The sequence below is a fragment of the Perca flavescens genome, chromosome 4 (assembly GCF_004354835.1).
Source record: "Perca flavescens isolate YP-PL-M2 chromosome 4, PFLA_1.0, whole genome shotgun sequence".
Lineage (NCBI taxonomy): Eukaryota > Metazoa > Chordata > Actinopteri > Perciformes > Percidae > Perca > Perca flavescens.
In genome coordinates this window covers 35,602,028-35,626,740 of record NC_041334.1, presented here as the reverse complement: position 1 = coordinate 35,626,740, position 24,713 = coordinate 35,602,028, and the positions used below count along the sequence as shown (strand labels likewise).

General features: G+C 39.1%; 1 protein-coding gene across 2 annotated transcripts; it reads right to left on the bottom strand.

The window, feature by feature from the left end:
• Positions 1–877: 877 nt before the first annotated feature.
• Positions 878–24,127, bottom strand: mitfa (melanocyte inducing transcription factor a). Of its 2 annotated transcripts, XM_028575245.1 has the most exons (11): positions 24,080–24,127; positions 21,105–21,165; positions 20,355–20,604; positions 5,805–6,017; positions 5,612–5,707; positions 5,359–5,467; positions 4,848–4,931; positions 4,426–4,482; positions 3,996–4,071; positions 3,093–3,240; positions 878–2,547 (listed from the first exon to the last, which is right to left on the bottom strand). In XM_028575245.1, exons 3-11 carry the CDS (start codon positions 20,367–20,369, stop codon positions 2,146–2,148), a joined length of 1,200 nt encoding a protein of 399 aa, XP_028431046.1. In that variant the 5' UTR covers positions 20,370–20,604; positions 21,105–21,165; positions 24,080–24,127; the 3' UTR covers positions 878–2,145. The 2 variants fall into 2 exon arrangements, with proteins under 2 accessions (XP_028431046.1, XP_028431045.1); XM_028575244.1 differs by having other exon boundaries at positions 20,355–21,165.
• Positions 24,128–24,713: the final 586 nt, after the last annotated feature.

Genomic DNA, 24,713 nt, shown 5'->3' with positions numbered 1-24,713 from the left:
CTTGTAAGTATGTCCCATTAAAGATGTTTACCATTTATCAAACCGTGTGCGTGTGTTTAAGTAATATAGTAGACTCACACATGTACATATTGACATCCTTCTTACTTTCATTAACTTTCAGCCAAAATTTAGAACTCACAACCTACCGCCTGTAAGAATAAGTGAATAACATTATGTAAGTAAAAGAAATTTTGCTACAGAGCAGAATATTTCCATGACTTGCTAACAAACCCACAGCTCTGACACACTGCCTTTATGAAGTTTGAATTGCTAAGGTTAATGTGTTACTAGACATTTGGTTATTTCCAAATTCTTGAATAGCAACATAAGCATTCATATAGAGTCCTGACTAATAAGCCCAATAATCATCCTTTATCTATAACACTTAGAGCCACTGTAGCTCAAAGGAGAAGGCCTGGTTGTGTTTCTCAAGGTTTATTTGTGTGACAGTGACAGTAACTTAAAGTATTACCATTGAGAATTCTCAATGCAGAATATCCTCACATTATAGAAACTGGAAGCGATCCAAACACTTCTGTGTTTAAGTATCTCATCATTTCAGATGGACTTGTAGGTTGTGATATTGTCGGGGAGTTTAATTAAGAATAAAACATATTTTATCAAGTGTTTTATAAAATGGTAACTAGATTAATGTAGTGGAGTATTTCTTTTTGAAATGTAGTAGAGTATAAGTTAGAAAGTGGCATGAAAAGATAAGACTCAAGTAAAGTTCAAGTACCTTCAATTTGAACTTAAGTACAGTACTTGAGTAAATGTACTTAGTAACATTCCACCACTGATCACACACACACACACACACACACACACACACACACACACACACACGAATTCCAAAATAAATGTTGGATACAGTATCTCAAGTGTTTTATTTATTTACAATATTGGCAAGAGATAACAAACATTAACAAAAATGCCTCATATGGTATCAACCAGTTCTGTCCAAACATCAAAAAAGAAGATTTCCCTCCATATACATCTCCTTAGCTCTGAGTTATGCAAGATAAAGATGAAATCAGTAAGTGGTCAGTGCCTACAAAGCAATGACATGTTTGGTCAAAGGCTGTTGTGAACCCCTGTTAGCAAACCACATTTTAGTTTATTTATAAAGAACTATGATGTATCACACCAGGACTCATTAAAAATACTATACTGATACCTGATACTGATACCATTATCAATATAAGGTCATTTTACCCTATTCACCCAGTTTTGTCACATACAACTTGTGTCTTATTTGCCCTTATCATTGTCATTAACATTTGTACATAAATCATGTTAGAATAGGAATATTGTGGGTTTTTGTGGGCCGTTAAAAATAAAAAATAAATAAAACTCCAATCTGTAAGAAAACCAATCTGTAAGCACTGGTATAAATCTCAAAATCTCATTAAAACAAAAGGAGCTCTCACTGGATATAATAAAGAATATATAATAAATAAATGATGATAATAATAATGTGGTCAATGAGTACATTAAGAGCACAGGATATAACAATATACATTTAAATATGTTTAGAAACAATAAATAGTTTGCAATAATATGCAATACTTGATCCTTTAATATTTAAAAACCTTTTTTTATATATGTTGAGTATGTTCTTGCAATGGAACAATCAGAAGTTTAAGACATAAATCTAATATTCATGTCTACAAGAACTTAATTGATTTTTTGAACATTACACTAAACCTTTTTGCATTTTTTTCAACCAAAACATTTTCACATATGTTTGTTATCTTTTTTGCCATAGACAGTTCAATACAGAGTATATATGGGACAGATATTAAAACCATAGTTTTAAAAAAGACAAAAATAAACTGTTAAATCATTCAGTTGGCCAGTCTATGACAGCAGATTTGTCACCTTGTATATATTTGTCAACTGCCCATCTATACAGCATCAAGAATGTAAAAATATAGTGTAAAATCGAGGAACTGAAATACCTCAGGCACATTAACATACAGGACATTACAGTTCAGCAATAAATGGGCAAAAAGTACAAGGAATGGAATCAAGATAAAAAATAGAGTTCATAAGAGTTTATTCACTTAGGCATGTGAATTCTTTAAGTCACTATAAGGTGAGTGCCTCATTGATGGGATGCTACAGATAGAAAGCGTCTGTATGCTAACAGCCATGCTCCTTCTCATCCATACTAGAGCTGGAACTGTGCCGGCTGCTACCGTGGTTGGAGCCATCTGGGGACATCGAGGACAGCAGGGGATCACTTGTGGATATTGGCGACAGGGTGTCCCTTACAAATTCCTTCATTTTACAGGTCCTGGGGGTTCCATAGCGATCAGGATCCCCGGCGTCTGCAGGAATCTGGTCGAAGGTGATGGTGCCGTTGTTGAGGTCCAGTGTGGTTGGAGGTGACATGTCTGGAGCCGAGCTGTGCTGGTAGAGGTCAGCTGGGCAGTCGCCGAGGGCGTGTTCTTGTTTAATGGCTCGGCCAATCAAATCCGATGTGCAGACGGATGAGGACGGAACAACTGTAAGACCATGAGCACGGGCCTGGATCTCCAACTCCTAGATGATTATAAAAAACAACATGATTTAATAAACTTAGTGCTATACTGGGAAAGGTTTTTATCTGCAATTCTAGCGGCTCTGTGAGTCCTGTGAGCTAAATGCTAATGTCAGCATGCTATTATGCTCACCTGAGTCAATGCTTACATGCCGATGTGTGGCAGGTATTATGTTTACCATGTTCACCATCTAAGTTGCATGTGTTAGCATGCTAACATTAGCTAATTAGCACTAAAAGTGCAAAAAATTTTTTTACAATGTTGACCTAACGTTGATGATATACTAGTCTCGCTTTGCCAAACCTTTGAATTGTAATAACTTTGGTGATCCTGTATAGCATATAGCGGTCTATATGCTATACAGGATCACCAAAGTTATTACAATTCATCATTGCTCTTTTAAGCAATGTACTAGCCTCATAATAGGAATATGACATTATACACCTTGTAGATGAATAGAAGAATAAAATACCCTTATAAATACCCAATACTGTTTGTATGAGTAAAGTAGCGTGCAGTTTGTTCCACCAAAGATGAATGACCAACCTGTATACGAAGCATTAGATGGCGGTTTCCGTGCTCCAGCTTCCTCTGTCTGCACTCCAGCTCCTTGGCTCTCTGCTGCTCCCGCTGTAGCCTCCTGATATAGTCCACTGAGGCTTTTAGAATGGTGCCCTTATTCCAACGCATGTCTCTGGGGTATACAGGAGACAAAGGTCTACAGTCAGAATCAGCTGACCAGCTGACCAAAACAGCGCAGGATTCTTTACAGCCCCTCTGAGCCTATAAGTTATTAAACCTTAAAGCGTAACTCTCGCCAAAATGCAACCTAGGGTCTTTTTGTGAATGTACCCGAGTCAAACTTAAAAAAGCATATTTAGGACGGAAGCGCCACTTTTAAGATTTACCGTATTCTCGTTTTTCGGTCAAATGGCCTTTTGAATAGGAGTGGTAGGGGCACTTTTATGCTAGCCTCAAAATAGCTATTTTTAAAACACTAAGAAGCCGAGGTGGTAGCGGCCGGAAACAACAAGCGCTACGGTGAGTTGTTCAAAACCTTTCTTTTTAGTAAACTCTGGGTACACAAACAATGTTCTCAATGCTTTTGTTAAGGTGTAGAGCCCTTGTTGATACTTCGAGCATAGTTTCATGTTGTGTCGAGCCAGCTTAGTGTTTTAAAAATAGCTATTTTGATGCTAGCATAAAAGTGCCCCCACCACTCCCATTCAAAAGGCCATTTGACCGAAAAATGAGAATATGGTTGCATTTACGCTTTAAAGCGTAACTCTCGCCAAAATGCAACCGTATTTGACTTGTAAACCACCCGTATTTGGATTCTCTTGGATGTTAAAGAGGAGGATGTTAAAAAATGAAGTTAATGAATAGACAGATAGCACAGATGGATAGCACATGCATTCATTAGCACAAATACATACAAAACCTACTTACGGATCATTTGACTTGGGTATCAAGGTTCCCAGTTCTTTGATGCGATCGTTGATGTTGAATCTCCGTCTTCGTTCAACTAGAATTTGTCAAATAGGATAAGTACAGCAGCTTTGTAAACCAGTCTTTAAAAATTCAATTCAAAAGTCATAAAAAACATGAACATACATTTTAATTTAACAAAAAAATCAAATGTTTTTTTTATTTATATAAAAAAAAATATATTTTGTTGATGAATTTCACTGCTTTTTTTGTAAAATTATTCTGAATAATTGGAAATACAATTAAAAAGAAAAAACAAGCCAGTAGTTGAAAGTGATATTTCATAATAACTGTAACTTGACATTTTGCCAAAGAACTAACTTGCATGACCATTGAGACAATCATTAAAAGAATTATAAAAATTCTGATGATTCTGTTGTGATTGACTCACTTAAGTTGTGGTTGTCTTTCTTCTGTCTCTCTTTAGCAAGAGCACGGACTTCAGCCTCTGGGAAGCAAAGAGAAAAGTGAATGTCAGTGCTCTGAGAAAACGCCATTGTTCAATAAGGGTCACTAACTGGCATCACATGTTAATATTCCACAGTAAATCTGTTACTTTGTCCACTAGAACATTTTAAATCTTTTAATTTACCGTGCTATGCTCGATAATAACATCCAATAAGATATCATTCACATGTTAAATAAAGCTAAAATCATGTTAATTAACTGTGTAATTACAGTTGATTTGTATTGTGTGCGATTTAGTCATACACAAAACACTTTCTACAGAACAGTTTCTGTAAATCAGATTGAAAACAGCTTTTACAGTTTACAAAACAATCTTTTTCACTTTATTCATGTTGCTTTGCTTACCTACTGGAAAGCCCTCTGGCCTTTGATAGTTTTCGTACAGGCCACAGGATTCATGCTTGTCCAGTACTTGCTTCATGCCAGGAGCTGGAGTAATTATTTGGCAAACAATTGATTTCATAGTATATTGCGCATTGCCAAATTGCACACAATTATTGACATTGGCCTAAGTCATGCTTTCACCTTTTACATTCTATTCATTTCACATTGATTAGGATTTAGTCATTTACAGTATAAAACTGTATCAGATCTTAGACAAATAGACCTTACACATTTTTCTCAGTGCGTACTTTAATCACATTTGACTACCAGATCAAGCGAGGTGTACGTGCTAAGAGTCAGTTGTTAGTCACAGAAAATGAAATTGATAGTCAAATGATTTCCCAGTCTGACTTTACAGCACTTATTGTACCTACCTCAATTCAAGCGAAATGATATCTACAGTACAGTAAATCAACAGCAAAACAGAATAAATACTGATACTGTGTGCGAAAGATGTTTCTCAGTAGTTTACCTGTGTATTTTCTCTTAATGTTGGATGGACAGGAGTTGCTGATGGCGAGGCCCGGGAGTGGAAGTCCTTGGTTGCCGTACACATCGAGAAGGTTTTCAGACACAGAGAGCTACAGAGTATTAAAGACATGACATTATAGTGCATGCTTTAAAAGAACAACTATGTCTTTTATTTAAATTTAAATTCAAAGACGTATATATCAACAGTAATAGTTTTCCATAAACTAATAAAGACTTCAAGTGCCAAACATTACCGGGTTGTTCATTTGGAGTCCTGGATCCATAAGTCCAAGAACATCTTCATTGTAACTTGACTCCAAGCTAATAATATCATCAATGACATCATCCATCTGTATGGCACAAAAATGCATTCAATTTAATAATCACAGTTCATAAGGATATCTGGATGTAATTAAAGCAAATGTGTTTGGTAATGTGCAGGCGTACCTCTTTCTCACAGTTGGAGCTGAGTGTGAGCAGGGCCATGGGACTGTTGGGGGCGCTGCTGCCAGGCCCGGGTGGCATGCCGTGCTCAGGGGGCTGGCTGGGGCACTGGCTGCCGACTTTACCCACCAGGGTGGTGGACAGATACTGCCTCACCTGCTGCCTCTGAGCCTGCTGGATGTGATACTTGGTGGGATTCTCCAGGTGGGCCTGCACCTACATGAGTAAGACGTATACATTACATACTGGGATTTTGGATTCATTCTTTTATCAAGTCTAGCATATGCTTTTTGTATTGTAGATTGGTTAAAAAATAGCTAGTTCATGCATAAATAATTAATAAGCATCAATTATGATTTGTCAAAGAAATAGCATTTGGGATTTTCATTTGAAAAAAAAATTTTTTAAGTGATGACAGTACAATTATACTGAGTAAAACCTGTAAATCCAAAGATATTTTAGATTCAGTTTCATGTTTGATGCTTCTATTTTTAAACCCTGAGTGTAGTTTACCGTACAAAGTAACTACAAGGAGTCAAGTTGTACTGCTGTGTTGCAGTTAAATTACTAATCACATGTATTATGCCGATCAATGAAAACTGAAAACACCATTTCATAAGCCAACTCCTCTAGGCTGATTGCAGGCTTGCTTTGGAACACTGTACCCTGCTGCTGGTCGATTTTATTTACTCAAGACAAAAACTCTCCACAGAGAGGAGACTGTGGAGCAGTGCAGTTGTGTCACAAATATATGACCAGTTAAATTTTGTGCAGCACTTCAGCAACTCATACAGCAATATAACAACTGTTTATCAGGCATTAGCTTTTCTGCCATACTGTATAGTTCCCGTCGCACCAACGGTTCTGAACTATGTTTAGCAAGTGTAAAAAACACTGTAGAGAGGGAAAATGGCAGTGGAGTCTAATTAAATAGTCAAAATAAATCCTATTTCAAACACAAGAAAATAATTAAATATTAGCCTATCTGCAGGCTCTATTTTAGTCCATCCGTCCATTTTTTTTAAAGACAAAAAAATCAACCCATCTCACCTGATAGTGGCTGTATTCAAGCATTTCCAACATGTTATTTGAGTATTAATTGATATAAATAATCTACACACAGTACATAATCCCTTTATCTTGTTAGCCCTCACGGTGGACAGCCAGCTAGCAAATCTGAGAGTGCTCACTAGTCCTGCTTAATTTATCCAAGATTTACAGCTCATTAGTTATGCAAGTTAAGAAATGGAGGAGGACACCAAGACTCATCCTCCCACTGATGTGTTGTTCAAGTTTAACTATGAATTTATGTCTTTATTGAGCCCATTTGACGTCACCACCTCCGGCTTACAAAGGAGCCTTTTTGCTGATTGGCCGGTAGCCTGCGACTGAAGCTTGCTTCAGGCCAACTAACGTTTAATCTTTAGTTCTGCTCATCTGGTATAAAACATTATTTGTTCTGAGCATCAGGAACACAATTGACACCATTGTTTGACTACAAACTATCTATATCAATGTATGAATTTATTATGAATTTTTGGGATTGGAGTTTAAGTAGTGTACATTTAAAGATATAATATGTAACATTTCTGGCAAGTGGCTCATGCTAATGCCTGGTTGCGAAACTGTATCATAATGTTATAGGGTTACAACAACGTTCAACATGCTATATAGTATGATTGTTTTAACCCTGATTAACAGCGCTGGGCTAACCCTTGATTAAATTTGTCACATTACATTAGCTGTATAGGTAGTTGACTAATATACTACTAAGTTAGCCAGCTAGTCCGTCTGCCTCACTCTCCACCACTAAGAGGCTTCAGTCAGGATGAGAGGGTGCCACCCCAGCAAATTAAGTCTCCCAGCTCTTGGGGGGAGTGGGCTAATGTTAAAACCCTTTAATTTAATTTTTTACTTTTATTATTTGATTGTGATATTGTGGATTTAGCTGCTAGCGCATGTTAGGTTGCTTGCTCATTAACCGGTCAGCTAATCGAATCAAAGTAATTATGTGGAAAAACACAAACTTACTAAACTTAATGTGAATACAACTTTAATAGATTAACCTCGTCCGTGAACAGATACATTTTAATCGGTAATGGTGGTTTACAATGAAACAACTCTCATAAAGATACCATGCAACTTCACAACGTCATCAAAAGTCTGTGTTTACATCTATGGTTTCGATTGAGAGACTAGCGGCAGAAAATTACATATTGTACGTTTAGCCGTCACATTTGCTGTGCAGTTGCATTTGTAGGGTAAAGAATGTGAACAACTTTGATTTTCAGACTCAATGGCAATGTATTGACTCTTAAGATGTTCTTTTGTCCAGCTTAGGTCCACTCTATCTGTATTGGAAAGCATTAGATATCAATCCTAGTATAAATAGAGCAGCAGTCAAAGAGTTTGTGTCTTCCAAAGCTTTTAATATGCTTTATTTTTGTGAATCAGTTAATCATGGCGCCAAGCACAGTAAATGGTGCACTGGAAGGAGCCCAGAGGGTGTGGTAATTGACTTTTAAAAAATGTTGTGGCCAGAGATGCATCATAGAACTGTAACACTGTTGGAAACAGATTGGTGGGATCATGACCCATCATATCATATGGTTCCCTACAAAAGCAGTGTAACGTGCACAATGGCATCCTCATACAAGAGTCAACCTTATCCCAATAAAAAGGCCAACTTGGTTGGCCAGTATGACACTTTAAAGTAAATCAGCTCGGAAGAATATGTCAAGTGTAATGGTGCAATGCAAAGAGGAGTTCAATGGTAGGCAAAAATAACAGAACATTCTACATGTGTTTATAGCTTTACGGGTCATCGCCAAATGGCATTGCAGTTTAGAATCAAAACATCAAAACGGCACCATTATCCAAAGTTCTTGTTGAGTTTCTCTGTCAAGAACTTTAGGCACCAAAGGAAGTTTTCTGTTGCCGGCATTTATCCAGGTTTGACTTACCGTGTATGACGTGTTTTTAGTTAATTTAAAAACATGCACCTTCTAAAAATGCACTATAACACTATATTCATCATATAATCGTATTGCATGAGGAGTAAGTCATATTTTGGTAATTTCTGAAGTACCAGTAAAAGTGTATATTTCTTAGGAAGGGTTGGGGTGGGTGGTCCTGCATAAGCAGTGTTCAGTCACAATTTGTTTTTATTGTTATCCTTTCCCAACTCTGGCTTACAGGTCCTTGATGGCTTGTAGTGGCCGCTCACGTCTAGTAATGACTAACCACGATGACACACTGTTGTTGTACACATTGTGTTGTGGTAACTTCAGTGTTAATGTGGGGAAACAATATCAAGTGTTTTACAGCTCTCTTTACTCTACAAAAATCTAAATGTCAGTGTGTCTATTACAGTTTTTTTCGATTGCTAAACGACAGTGGGTACAACTGGAGTCACATGTGCAAAACTCTAACTACAGTCTGCACACCAGCAGTTCATGTGGACCAAACTCTAGTTGGTTTTTCATTGCTTGAACACAGTTTTCAAAACTCTACACACTTATCCCACGACTTTAACCACAACGTGCACAACACTGTAGATTTACAGCACTTTGTTCAAATGCTAACACACTGCTGTCAAAACTGTTAACCACGCATTCAAAACAGAATAGATTCCAGTCTGGTGCCTATCAAACACTGCTGATTGCAATTTTAGCTGAAAGCCTAAGCAGGTGTCTTGTTTTAGATTAGTTAGTGAACATGTATGGTATTTATACAGAGAAAGCTCAGAGAGACTTTTTTTGTATACAAACACCAAATAAGAATGAAACAATTATACACTGTACTGTTTGAGAGAAACAGGTAAAAGAGCAAAGATACCAATATGTCCAGGTCAGATGTCTGAGGTTATGTACACAGCTATAAAAAAAGTGAAAAACACTATATCTTTACAATAGTAAAACTGTGTTCTTACAGTTTTTCAGAAAGTAATGGAGGTGAAAGCAATAGAAACACCACATTCATTTGTATTTAGAGATGATGCAGACATCTAATGTGATGAAGAAAACTTGCCACATGATGCTGGAGAGAGGCAGGATTAGTCACTATTCTTTGTTACTGTTACGTATGTACCTTTTGTTTTTTTCCCCCAGTAATTCCATAAATTACTAGAGACAAAATACTATATTTGAAGAAAACTGCTGATTTTCATTCCTTCTTGTTTACCTTACGTAAAAATTGGTATATTAAACAATCTATATTTTTTCCTTAAATAAACTATTGAGTAGTGTCAAGTCACTCAAATTGTTCAAACTGTAGAGAGTGAGAAAGTTTGTAATTTGTGTATTGGTGTTTGATGCTAGTGTTTTTACCCTCAGTGTGTTCTGAGTGACAGTGTGTGTTATCTCAGTGTAGCTTTATAGGCTGTGACTAATACTCCACAGAGGAATAACATCGACTTTGGATAATTTATAAAAACTGTTGAGTATAATGCCACATTGCAGCACATTATGAATGCACTCAACTGAAGTACATAAAATGTTTTGGTCCAAGGAATACTGAAGCACCAATTATTTACCCAACTTACATTTTGTCACCATCGATGATGATGCGAATCTGTACAAGCAAAGCACACATGGTAGAAAAACACAATGCACTGAGCTTAAAGCTAGATTTCTATCATGATGTTAAATAGTAACCCAACCCCCGGAGTCAAACATTTATCTCAGAAATGAAGCTGCTTCTCAGGATCCTCACATGTGATGAAGCACTATCATTCGTGCAGCTACTGAATGCAAACGTCTGCCGCCGCATCTTGTGTAACGCTGCTGGAACACAGAGCATTGCGTCTTTGTCTGGATTAGAAACTCACTAGGAGCTGGAGAGGTGAACACAAACACAGAGGAAGTGCCCTCTGGCTGGACAGAGCCTTAAATGATAAAACAGAGAAAGCATTCTTTGTAAACTCATAGTAGAGCGTTTCTTTGTCTCCCCTCCGCAGTGTGGCCTTTTCCTTCAGCCAAACCTTTGGCATTGAGAAGGAACTATCAACAAGGGATGTATTTCATTTATCCCTACAGCAAGCCAAGCTCTCCCTTTATTCATAGACTCTTTGTGAGACAGAGGTTTATTACCTTCTCAAGGAGAGCACATGGGTCTATGTTTTAGACGCCTTGAGGACCAGTAACATTTGGAGAGATAGTCGTCACTACTTGACCCCTGAAAAGAAACAGATCCATTCATTTCTCTCAGCCCAGCTCTAATCTGTTTCGTACTGCCTTGGTAACCAGCCACACTTGGGGGCATTTTGTCAAAGGAGGATGCTAAGCATTTAGTGTGAGCTGAAAGTTAAGGAGATAACTACACTAGAGCTAAGTCTTTGTTTTCAAATCACATCAACGGCAACTTAAAAAGTGCAAAGTGGATGAGTGGATAGATTAGTACCACATGAAATAAATAATATGTAACAGATAACCATATTAATCAGACCTTTGGTGAAACAGAGGGATATTTAAATATTACCCTTTAATGACTTTTATTCTTATCTTCTATTAATGATAAGATGTGAATCCTTATATTCACTGATGCAATTTCAGTTGATTTCATGGTGCTGTAGGGATTCAATTTGAGAAAGCATGAGCATAGCGTTGATTATGAAGTTTACGTACGTAGCTCCAGGTTTTAAATAATAAATAAAATAAACTACAAGTCCTTGGAGTCTGCAGTGTTCATTGTGTATATCTAATATAAATCTTGGAAAGGCCATGTTGAGAGTGGCTGAAGGTGGCATTAGTTTGGCGCATGAAGTGTTCATATTTTCTCCCTAAAACTATACATTTTGGGATTACGATGGAGATAGTGAACATGAAAGGAGGTAACCAAAAGCAAGGTTCACAACACAAGGACCATAAAAATACACATGAAATTAAATGTAAGTCCAAAGTATTTCGGTGATAGATCACACTCCCACACTCACGGGTTTGCCAACCTTTTTTTTCCCACTAATGTTGTAAGGTTTAACAACATATAAAACCTTGCCCTAGATAATCTAAAATTATTTATTTATAATTAAAAAAATTTTGATTACTCATCTCTTTTTTGGGGGTGGCTTTTTGGTCTGTATTGGATATTAAGAACTGAAGACAGGAAAAGGGGGATAGACAGGGGGATGACATGCAGCAAAGGTCCAGAATCGAATCTGGGCCGCTGTTGTAAGGACTGAGCCTTCGTACGTGGAGTGCACGCTCAACCAGGTGAGCGACCAGTGAGCATCATGGGTAATCACCCCTTGATTACTCATCTGGAACTCTGGGATATTGTACATATATCCATTCAAATTTAATTTGCTGTGACTAGCCAACCAGGCCTATCCTATAAACCCGCACGTTAGCTTGTGGGTCATAGTAACAGAGGGGCTGTATATCATTAGAGGTGTGTGAGAGGATATCAGTTGGCAAAAAAGTTGTTTATATTTCCCAAAGAGTGTGATCGTGCTCTAATTTGTTCAGATCTCCCTCATCCTTTGCTGTAACAATGTGGGAGAGGGAGGTGTGGTGATCACCTCGAAACCTCACTTCTCAGTATTTAGTTGGACTCTGGGGACAGTAAGCAGACCTGAACCAGACCAGCTGAGAGGTCTGGAGAGTTCATAACAGAGAAGCAGATCAAATACAGAAATAAACTATTCAGTGCTTTATATTCCAGTAGTGGGGTTTTTACCCTCATGTTGTCCTCGGGTCAAATTTGACCCGTTTCCAAGTTTCTATATAAAAAATGTGTGTTTCTTTCAACAAAATTGCCCAAAAGTATCATGGATGGTACCATACACGAAACAGGATGTGATAATCAATCAACATACGTTCTTCTTATCTTAACTATTAGTCAAAATAATTCATAATTTCTAGGTGTTTTTACTAAAAAAATAGGTATAATGCATACCTGCCAACACTCTCGTTTTTCCCAGGTTTCTCCCGTTTTTTTAGCCCTATCTCCCAGACCTCTTCCTCTAACGGGAAACTCCCGTAATTTGCATGGCCAAAACTCCGGACCAATATTTGTCTAATGTTGACCAGTTGCCAGATCTTGTATGAAACACATCTTATTTACACAATCCACAAACCACCTCAACCTGGCAACCCAGTTGCGCAGCTGTTCTCTGCGCAAGCTTCGTGGAAAATTCAGAGTCAGACCCAAAAGCAAACCGATAAAAATGGCAGGTGAAGGCGGTGTTCCCGCAAAGAAATTGAAATATAGCTGTAAATTTCAACACGCTTTTTGTAAAGTGTGTCGCATTGATTTTAATGTAGCGCACGGCATAAAAAAATGACATTACCCAGCACATTAAAACACACTGGCACTATCGTGCAGAAGAGGCACATAAGGGCACACAGGCTATTGATTTCATCCTTCATCACGAAAGGACAGACAGAGGCAGAAAACGTGATGCAAGTTGAACTCACTTAACACTTACACTTACAGTACACTTAACAGTACAGTACCGGATTTTGAAAACCAAGTATTATATTATTTGATATTCTTATATTCTAAAGGTAATAGTAGGTCGATTTTGTCCTAATGTTGATTGTGGAATTTGATAATGGAATTTGGGTGTGAGCCATTACCATTTAGAGGTGAGTACTGATTGCCAGACCGATCTCCACAGCGCTGGAGCACCTATTAATTTCATTGTCACAGTCACAGTCAGTGTTGGGGAGTAACGGAATACACGTACCGGTGTTACGTATTAAGAATACAAATTATGAGTAACTGTATTCCGTTACAGTTACAATTTAAATAGTTGGTATTTCGAATACAGTTCCATTGTTGAAATCAATGGATTACATGACAATACTTCTCTGTTTCACAAGTTTATTCACTCTAAATAAATTAAGGCAACTCCATGCATTTCCCAGAAGCCCCAATATGAAAACGAAAAAATTTGCTATTTGGAGTCGGAAGAGGAGCAGCAGGAGCTAGAGGTAGAGATGGAGCCGGAACCGGCACAACAGAGCCAGGGCAGGAATGAGTTTCTATCTTGGAAATTTAAACAGCATTTCACATTAAAGAAAGAGAAGGGAGAACGAAATATAAGTGTGCAGTGCAACCTCTGCTTGCACCTCCAACCCGTAAGTTATTTTTTTTAATTAGCCAGGGGTCGTCTGCTGTAGTTTTACTCCTATGTGCTGATTGACTAGCCCCAGAGCCGTTGAAAGACTGACTAGCCCTGTTTGGCATGCTAACTAACGATAGCTAAAATTAGCTCGTGGTAGCTTAGACGGTTAGATTTTTGTAGTACGCAGCTCTACAGCAAATTATAATATATTGCACTTTCAGGGAGACTTGGGACTAAAACATTCAGCCAGTTGATATAGAAGAACACACAGAATAGGCCTGTTTTGTAAGCAGGATTTGATGGCTGCATTCTTACACTTATAAAATGCAATTCAATGTGGAACTAATCCAAGTATTCAGAATACGTTACTCAGATTGAGTATTGAAACGGAATATGTTACAAATTAAATTTTTGGGCATGTATTCTGTATTCTGTAACGGAATACATTTTGAAAGTATCCTTCCCAACACTGCTCACAGTTACTCTGCTATAATGTCTAGATCAGTTGGCAACAAGTTGAAAGTGATTTTAGCCATTTAGTGTTGTCGCGTTTTGATTTTTAAGATAATAGACACAGAATACTGCTCTTTGTCTCCACCTGGTGTTTAAAGTTTGCCACTGTTCCAACTTTTATTTTAAAAGTCGAAGGTAGGGTCTAACAAGATGACCCTTCACTTCCAGGTAAAATTTATGTAGTTGTATAATTCCTCTTGCAAATCATCTGTGCACTTTCAAAGGGAGCGCAATCATTTATTTTGTGCTCTTAAATTTTTGGTTGTCAATACTTCCATTAGGTATCCCTAACTCCTAATTTCCAATGGTTGCCGTCCGTCAATACCGACCAGGTCCAGATTTGTTGCAGAACGGCTGCGGCCATGACTGACAGCTGAAGTCATGAGGACCCACGAGATCTCGCGGATTCACGTAGAATACAACCACAAAACCAACAACAGTTTGTTTCCATCCAGATGAGTATAGGGGAAACAACCCTGTGCTGTGTGTTCAAGGTGTAGTAGCAGGGAAATATGATCCGGCGGGAGCACGGTGTATTTTATTTTGAAAATTCACCGGATGTTTTATTTTGTTTCTGTGCTCAACTTCCTGTCCCGCACAATATGAATTGTGCTGAATTGCTGCGGAGCTCCCCGGCGTCCGGCCAAAATAGAAGCTCTGCGTATCTGCTGCGGAGGGCTGCGGACCGCCGGAGCTGGGACGTAGTTGGAACGCAGCTGTTACGCAGTCAGTGGAAATACACACATTGACTTTAATGGAAACCTAATGACTCCGCCGCTGTTCCGGAGCCGTTCCGCAACCGGTGGAAATTGCCAGTAAGACAAGATGGGAGGGGAGACTGATGAGGCAAACCTTTTTTAAAGATAATTTTTTTGGCTTTTATTGCCTTTATTTATAGGACAGATTAAGGGAGGGGGATGGACATGCAGCAAAGGGCTGCAGGTTGGAACCAAACCCTGGGCAGCTGCTACAAGAACTGAGCCTCTGTACATGGGGCGCACACTCAACCAGGTGAGCTACCCAGGTGCCCTGATGAGGCAAACTTTTGTTGACCTTGCTGGCCTTATCAGTCTCGCCACCTGGGGTAGGAGAGAGCTGTTTTCCCTTTTTGTCGTCTTCCTTATTAGGAAGGTTGGAGTTACAGAATGTGCTTGGTTAGGGTGGAAGCAGACAACATAGTAGTGACCAGGGGGTGAATTTGATGGCAGCGTTCACCAGCACTTTCATTTCATTAGAGAATCCCAAAAGGGATGAGATGGGGGAGAGGGGGGAAAGTGAAGTTTTAGGAGATTAGGAGAGTGACCCATGAGCTGGTTGTTAACATGCAACATTCAGGCTGTGATAGTAGAAGGGAATTTTAGTTAAACAAGGACTGCATGAACTGAGTTCCACCATTGCCTGGAGGCAGTAGATTTAGCTTTCTTGCCTTTAGTAGCAATTCTCTATAGCGCATAGCAGATATAGCAGACGGGCTACTCCATCAAGAGGAGGAGCCTGGGACAAAGAGATGTCTTCTCTGCTCTTAGCCTGTGGCTACAGGGTAACATTAGCAAGAACATAACATCCTCTTCTAAGAATGAAGCACATTGTCCATTCTGTATGGGATTATGAACATGCACTTGCTTAAGTGACAAACAATGAAGTTTAATTTAGCAGCAACATAAACACACAGAGCCTTGTTATGATGCCTGGTGAGGGGCTATGCAATCAGCTAAGCTTTCTGAGTTAAACAGTAAAACAGTCAAACAAGATACTGTGTGTTCACTGAGCAGCAGGGGCAAATATCACAAAGTCAAGCACTACCATATTCTGCACAAGTATTTTGGAACTTGTGCAGACATGTCCTACTTTTTGAAAATCTTATCTTGAAGAATCTACTGGCTACTAGAAAATGAGAACAGAGCTCTAGGTATACTCTGATGAGTTTAATAAACAAAAGGCTCTCTTAGCCAAGTTTGAGACCTCAGAGTCTACCCCTAATAATCAAAGAGCACAAAGATGTAGCATTATTCAGCTCAATGTGCCTGGAGTTTGTGGAAAAGGTCAGTGTAAGCCACGAATGTCTGCACGTGGAGTTGAATCTGGTGATTTTGTCTGCACGTGGAGTTAAATCAGAGATTTTCTGGCCCATTAGATAATATGATTTTCTTCGATCCCATTCTTTAAGCAATTTAAAGACACAATTCAGGAGGAACATTTAGGGAATAGATCAATTCTATGATCTGAATTTTTGAAAAACTGCATACTTTATACACAAACAAGAACCCCAAATACAGAAACAAGACACCTCCCTCCTTAACACAAGAAATTAGGCTACATACGCAGCCATGCAATCACTATGATACCTGTCATCTATTATGAAATATAACTGTAATAATCAAAGGTATCTGTCAGCTTTACTTAACTACTGTGCAGCACATGCTGTCACGGTTACAAAAAAGACAGTAAAGAACATCTTTAAAATGACGGCTTTTATAATGCATAACAGTTTTAATTCAACGTTTTCATTATATATAGCCTTTTTCACTTACAGCTTTACCTATTAATCGTAGATTACAATATGTCATTTTCTGCCGCTAGGGGTCTCTTAATCAAAACAATGGATGTAAACACAGACTTTTGATAACGTTGTGAAGTTGCGTGTGGTCATGACAGTTGTTGTCTTCATTGTGAATCACCAATCGATTTCAGCCCGATGTGCCAGCTCCTGTGGTCTAATATGGACGGATCATTACACTTTTTGTTATTGCCGTTAGCATCGTTATAGTCTATATCCATGACATTCCACTTCCAGGATTGCTCTCGTTCTGCTGGAAATTCCGCCGGATGACACTTTTTTTGGATATCCCGTTACCTTGCGCTTTCTTTGTGTTAACATTTTAAACTCCGGTCGAATTATGAGGACTATGATTAACTGCTCCTCAGATCTCTGCAGGGTAAATCCAGACAGCTAGCCAGACTACCTGTCCAATCTGAGTTTTCTGTTGCATGACTAAACAAGCTTTGAACGTACACATGTTCCACCAAAACAAGTTCCTTCCTGAGGCTATTTTGTAGCCGCATCGTGGCTCCGCTCGGTGCTAAGCACCAACCAAGACAATTGTGATTGGTCTAAAGATGCCAATAAACCAGAGCACGTTTTTTCTCCCATCCCAGATTGCTTTGTGGATTAGCCAAACCCTCTTCCGCAGCACTGTAGAGGAAGGTCTGGCAAAGCGAGGCTAGCGTTGTTAGCACCGGGCGCTGGAGTTTGTGCTGGCTGGTTAAATTAACATTAGATTAGTCATTTATCTATACAGCTAACATCACGTGTTGAAGTTAATTGTGGGGTAGCCCGGTGCTGTTAACCATGGTCAAAACAATCATACTAAAAATAACTTGATAAGTGTGCTGAACATTGTTATAACCTTAACGTCACTGTACGGTTTAGTCACCAATATAAACTGTAAAAATAGTGGACATAGCATCTGTGACACTGCCGATTGGTTTGTGTACTGTGGACGTTTTGAAGACTTGAGTTTGGCGAAAGGCCTACGGGCTTCGCCATCTTGGTTTTTTGCAACCGGATGTGAACATTTTTGAGAGGGTGGAGCTGGAGAGGATGACGCGGCCAAGCCATGGCGCTGCACTAAGCTAAACATTAAAAGTGGAAAGTTGTCAACCCTTCTGAAGCTAGTCATCCAGAGGAGATTTACTGGCGGGTAAACAGACCTCTGCCGCCATTTATCTGCGTACGACAGTAAAAAGAATCTGCAAACTTTCCCTTAAGTTACCAGCTAATGCTAGCGGTAGCAAGCTAGCTTGGCTGGCATAACGCGCAACAAGACATTTTTAGGTGACCAAATTTCCAAGTTCCAATTAACTTTGATGTAGTGGAAACACAGTGAGAGGGTAAAATACGAAAGACGAAAACAACACCCAAAAACAAGTTCACGGCTATTTTAATGTGCACAGTGCCATGGATACGCATTGCTAAGCCTCTGTCACGATTGACAAGTCTGTGTATAGCCACGCCCCTAAAGCATCGCCTGCTTTATTGTCATATTAAAATAAATGGGATCATAATTTACAAAATGAACATCATGCTGTAGGGCAGGCTATTGAAGAAGACTTGAAAGTAGCAATTGATACCATAAACTCATTATGAAAATGTTTATTAATTGGTAATAAGTGAGAAGTACGGTCATTTTCCCGTAGACTTCTATAGAAACAGACTTCTTTTTGCAGCCAGTGGAGTTGCCCCCTGCTGGAAATTAGATATAATGCAGGTTTATGGTTCTGCATTGGCTTCACTTTTTAGGTCCGGAAGCTTTGTCCATAATTTTTACAGTCTATGGTCACCAAGCATTAGCATGAGCCAATTTTCAGCATAGCACAGTATGTTGGATTGATAGCTGATTGGACCTCTTCCCAGGACTGTGTGGGTGTGGTTAGACTGATTGAGTGACACCTTCCTGAGTCCCCTGTTAGTGCTGTTGCACTGGTTAGGGCGGGGAATAATGAAAGCTTTATCATTCTCATGTATAGTAAGAATTTGTGATCTAATAAATCCCCATCAAAGCTCCGGCCCAGCATCAACCTGAGCAAAGTCTAATCAGCCATACCTGAAATCACCTGTGTGGGTGTTCAGAGGCTGGCAGGTGTAATGGCTAATGCGGCTTAAATACTAATACAGTACTGTTGTGGCTGATGTTTGCTTATTTTTAGATTATCTTGCACCATGCCATAGTGTTTTCCTTAATTGAGCTCAAGATTCAAATGTGTATTTGTTGCTGACGTATGAGTTGAGTGTGTGATAAAACTCTACTTGCCTTTGTCTTGATCCCTGAACTGGTTTTTCACTTCATTCTGACTGGGGTCAGAGGTTACCTGGCTAATTAAGGTTCCCCTCCCCTTTTGGACAACCTCATCTGAGCTTTATGTTTTCACTTTCATGGTTCAGCAGCTCTGCCTGGTACTTCTAAGCTAATTTTACCTTGCCTGCACGGGTTTCTTTTTTTGGTTGGGGGGGGCCTCTTTGATAATCCACAGACAGGTTAGCTTCAAACTGTCAAGAAGTGTTTTGCCCAGGAAACTGGGACGGTTGTTTGGACTCACTATGAAAATAAGTATGAGAAAAAGTTCCTCCAAATTGTTCCCACAAATACTTGTCTTGCTTTATCAAGTGTAAATTTCTTTTAGACCAACTTGCAAAAAAAGAAATCCATACTGGTTACTCTGCTATCAATAAACACACAGATATGTCAAAGACAAAAAAATTCCGACACACAAGTCAACAACTGATGACCTTAAAAGAAGGTCTCCATCACCCAACTACAGAAACGTCACGCTTATCTTGCAGAGCGTAATTGAGTAAATTATATCACGTGCATATCTGTGATAATTGGCAGAAATGGAAGGCAACTAAGTTTCAAGTGTCTAACAGTTGGAATTTTCTATCACTGACACTTTGAAATTCCTGAGGGAGTGAAAACTGATACACATCCTAATTATCTAATATTGATATCTAAGAGTTTTTAAAGCCAGTTATTTTGAGCATAGAAGCAGTGTTCTTTCTCTTACAAAAACATCTTCTCATCTTTATATTCTCACGTTTTCAGGGTCCATTTGGTCATACCAAGAATGAAATGAATGAAAATATGTCAGTGTAGTGGAGCAAATAGGATTAAATGTGTTGAATGCCAAATGGCTGGAACCAGGAATTCCGTCAAGAGATAATCCCCCCTATGGATTTAACACAGTCCACTCTTAGAGAGTATTTGTTTCTCAGGAGCTGACAAAGATGTAGCCAACGTTCATAATCATGTTGAATTTGTAATTTAAAGAAGTGGAAAATGTAAAACCCAGTTTGGAATAGGTGGAATCAAGGCTCCACATGAGAGTATCCACCACCATGTCACCTACAGAACATTGTCACATTTCACATTACGACTAACGCTCATACATGTATACCACTGTATTGGCCGGCTTACCTTTAGAACTTCCATGGGGGCTTGGCTCACAGCAGGGCCGTTCCGGGGAGGCGTGATATGGACTGTGGAGGTGTGTTGGGTGCCGTGGTGCAAAAGGTCCCTGGTCCTCCTCTCTCAGTTCTCCCTGCGATCTTGACCCTGGCGATTGGCAAACACCGGCTGGTCGCGGAGCCAGACCTTTGACGTCATGGCCGGTAGAGGGTGGGAACTCTGGAGGCGCTTGTAGAGGCCGTGATGGTCTGGGGGAGCACTGAAGACCCCAGCCCACCCAAGGGCAGAGACAGGAGGGAGGAGTTAAACAGGCCAGGCAAAAAAACATGCTTGTGTGTATGTGCAAGGCCAGTGGCATGTGTCTGAGTCAGTGAGCAACATGAGGTATTGTAGTGGAGTACAATATGATGATTGAGAGAGAGGGACACCAGAAATTCTTTCACTGAGAATATGTTATTGTTATTTGAATGAGGGTAAAAGATGCATTTATGTTTCAGGGTGGGTTATGCAATATTAAAAGGTGCCAAACATCAACACTCTGCTGTCTTATTACATTTAAGTGATTTGAACTGCCCTGATTAAACATGTTAATAATATAAAACGTATTGCTGTAGAACATGATAATATTAACTTGGTCACAGCAGGAACAAGTTATAAACATCTTTAAAGTTGACAACTTGGCAACTGGTTGTAGCAAACAGTTGCCTGTTCATCATCGAGCAGACATGGTGAAATATGTAATGTTGTGTTTGTGTTCACCTGTCGAGCGTAAGTCCATTATTCACTCGCCTCTTGGTTCTGATTTCGTCTCCAGTAGCTCCTGTTGGGACATATTTGGCTCAATGATCCATTGTGTTCACCAGGTAGCTCCTGATACTAATTAGCTAACATTTGCTGGGAATGTAGTACAGTGGATTTTTCCAGCTTTTCATTTTTAAACGACACAAGTGGTGGAACCAAAACATTGAAGCTTTGGGAAGAAAAACCAAAACAATGAGCTGAAATTATTTTAAAGCTGATGGGAACTGCAAGGTGAAGTGATAATTCTTTGTGGATTCATCACCGCATGCAACTCCTTTCACACGCAGTCTTTGATTCATTGTTGAATATAGAAATATTGATTAGAGCAGCTTTAAGTCACAATTTGGTTGTCTTAACTCCTAATTGCCCCAATTTTATTAGAAAGAAAAGGCAAATCCCTAGCTGAACTGAGGCATTTCACCAATAGTTAATTCTGTTAATTAGCCCACCATCAGTGGACAAATCTGTTTGGTAAGATTATTAGGCCTACACTTGGTTTACCCTCTACGCTCTGCCAGCTAAGAGTATGATTTGGGGGTAAGCTGGTGTGAATATGTTCAGACCAGACTTCCAAAAACTGGTCTGTTGTGAGGTCTGAGGCAGAACCTGCGCCCTTTCGAAAACACAATGCCTCTAATCACTTCAAAACTTTACTCATTTGCAATAATACACTGAGCAAAAACTCAGCACTGTGCTTCCACTACTCTCCAGCTGTCCACTCCGAGTTCACCCTTTCAAATCTGCAGCATATTTGAGCAGACAGCGCCTGCACATCCCAAACCGAAATGGATCTGGCAGTGCACATGCTGTCGGGATGAGGCATTCCCCGGGAAAATGATCCTTTTGATAAAACCACTTCAAATCCTCTCAGCCTGTGCAGCTGTGTGATAATCGCACTAATTAGGCTGACATGTCAAATCTAGCCCTAGTCTGTAGCTATCGCTTAAACATCACCAATGGCAACTTCTTCAGCACTAGCAGAGGAACTCAATGATCTTTTTTTCTTCTTACCCAAGAATATCTTAATTAGTTTACAGAAATCGGCACCTTGATTCTTAAAATTGTGAAGATTATTTGGGGTCTTTATCATGACTTGTGCTATTTAACCTACATAAATCCTATACAATCCCAGACTTAAGGAAACGTTTGATTCATAGAGTCAAAGTAATCTGAGTAGTAGTTTTCTGGATACTAATTTAATTTTCAGTGTTTGTCCAGATGTCCTGGCAATTGACTTTCATGCACTTATTGACTGATTCGTTCAAAGCACTTTGTATTTTCACAGATTAAGCAAACAAGATATGAAGTATTTATTAGGGAGCATTAGAGGTGCTGGTTGGTGGACAACATACGGTCCCACTACTCTCACAGAACTCCACACCCAGTTCAACCGGCATTTTTCAGGTTACGAGAAATGGAGCTGGTGTCCTGTCCCCTTTCATTCGACAGTGACAGAACCCCCCGGGTTGAGCAAATGAAAGTGATTGACATCCAGTGCGACCCTTTTCTCAAGCAAAAGTTCACTACATCCACACTGGACAAGTACAGCTTACTAAAGGAAACATGCAAAGGCACAGAGGATGTGTGTTCCATGTATGTGTGTGAAACAAACTTGTTCTGGAATAAACTACAACAAGTTACGTTACAGATCACAGCTGACCGATCAACTCATCTGTGCTGAGTATTTTAATATCAGACATGATGACATCAGAGTTGGATTGTCTTGCAAAGAGAGGTGGCCGTCTCACTTATATCCATAAGGCTATATATCTTGGGTGAAACAGTGTCATACATGAATATCTATGTATGTATGTGCAAGACAATGTGTGTGTTCATAAATAATAAAATAATAAAAAAAGTAATTCTTCAATCAGTGATATAGGTCTGTACTGCAATGGTATTAAAGTTTGAGTTAGTAAAAATGCTCTCACACGGTTCCACAAGTAATAACAGAACATAAAGTAATTAAAGTAAAATTAATTAATGTATATATTCATGAAAATGACAATGTATTTGTTCATAATACGTGTCTGTGAATATTCATATTTTCCTCATTCAGTGATGCAGGTCTGTACTCTAATGATAAATATATATATATTATTATCATTGTAAAACAGTCTGCTTAGATGCTACAACATAATGCTATATCTTTCGCCCATGCAGTGGTACATATCAGACAATTGGCAAGATGTAGTTCAATTTAAAAGTTGATACTGCATTTAAGTTTGTGCAAGTACTATTTTTATAGCTGGATCCTTGTTTAAAAGAAACAAGGATCCAGCTATAAAATGTTGAAAATGTTGAGCATATAAACATGACTCAGCAGCAGACTGTTGACTGTTTACTGCTTGTTACCATTGATTGTGTTAAAAGCACAGAAAGACAATTCTCCTCTGTCAGCATTTAAAGAGACATTATGCTGATTTAAATCTAGCTCTGTGTCATGGCAGTGTGGGCAGTGTGTTTAGATGAACGGTGTTTGGGTTCCTTCTGTGGCGGCAGTGCACGGACTTCCTAGCGGAGTGGAGCAGCAAAAGTCTGCCGAGATCTGCCGGATGCCGCAAAACACGTCATGGATGTCGGCCACGATCCGTCGGATGACACGAGCAGATCTCGGCCGACCTCCGCTGCTCAGAGCGCTGTACACTGGCGCCACAGAGGGAAGTCAAACACTGTTCATCTAAACACACTGCCCACACAAAGATGACACAGAGCTGGTTTAAAATCGACAAAGGATCCCTTTAGTAGAGGTCGTCGAAAATAACTAGCATGCATGTGTAGCTGACTTGTTGCCAATTGTTACAATAGTGAATGTTACAAGCTAAAGCATAACACTTTTATCAAGATAGTCAACATACCAAAAGAGGCATGAATGCTCTAAACAGACAATAAACGTGAAAATGAATTTTTAGACGATAAAGGAGTTTTCTTACCTTTTTATTTTCATGTTAGTCAGTGGTTCATACGTACATCACTCTTGCTGCGGTTTGAGGAATGAGGTCCTTTTAAAGCGCTTTAGGATGTCAGGACTTCCTGGTGTGACACAATAATGTCTCACTTGCAAGTTGACAGTGACGAATCCTAGATGTCTTGGATTTTGTGGTTTAATTGGCCACATGGGTCTAGGGAAGGACGAGCAATTCTGTAGTTTTACAACAGTAGCCATTCTCTAGCACACTATCTTAATTCACTGCGGCTGGTGAATAGAGCCTATTGATTACAGTATATTAAGAGGTTAAATAAGGTCTAAAGACTATCTTAACATCTTCAGGGCCATGACTGTATCCACTGGCATTTTGGAGAAGTGTGAACAGTCCTAAGAAAGAAAGGCAGAACGACAATATGTTTTTTTGTGTAAAAAGATATGCTGAAGCTTTTGATTCTCTATTAGTCCATAGATGATTTAAAACAATAGTCACTCCTTTTCTGACACTGAAACAAGCTGCAGAATGAAAAGGACAGAATTTTTTGGAAAATCAATTTAAAGCAATAGTTTGACATTTTGGGAAATGCTCTAATTTTCTTTTCTGCAGAGTTAGATGAGACATATCACTCTCTTATCTGTCC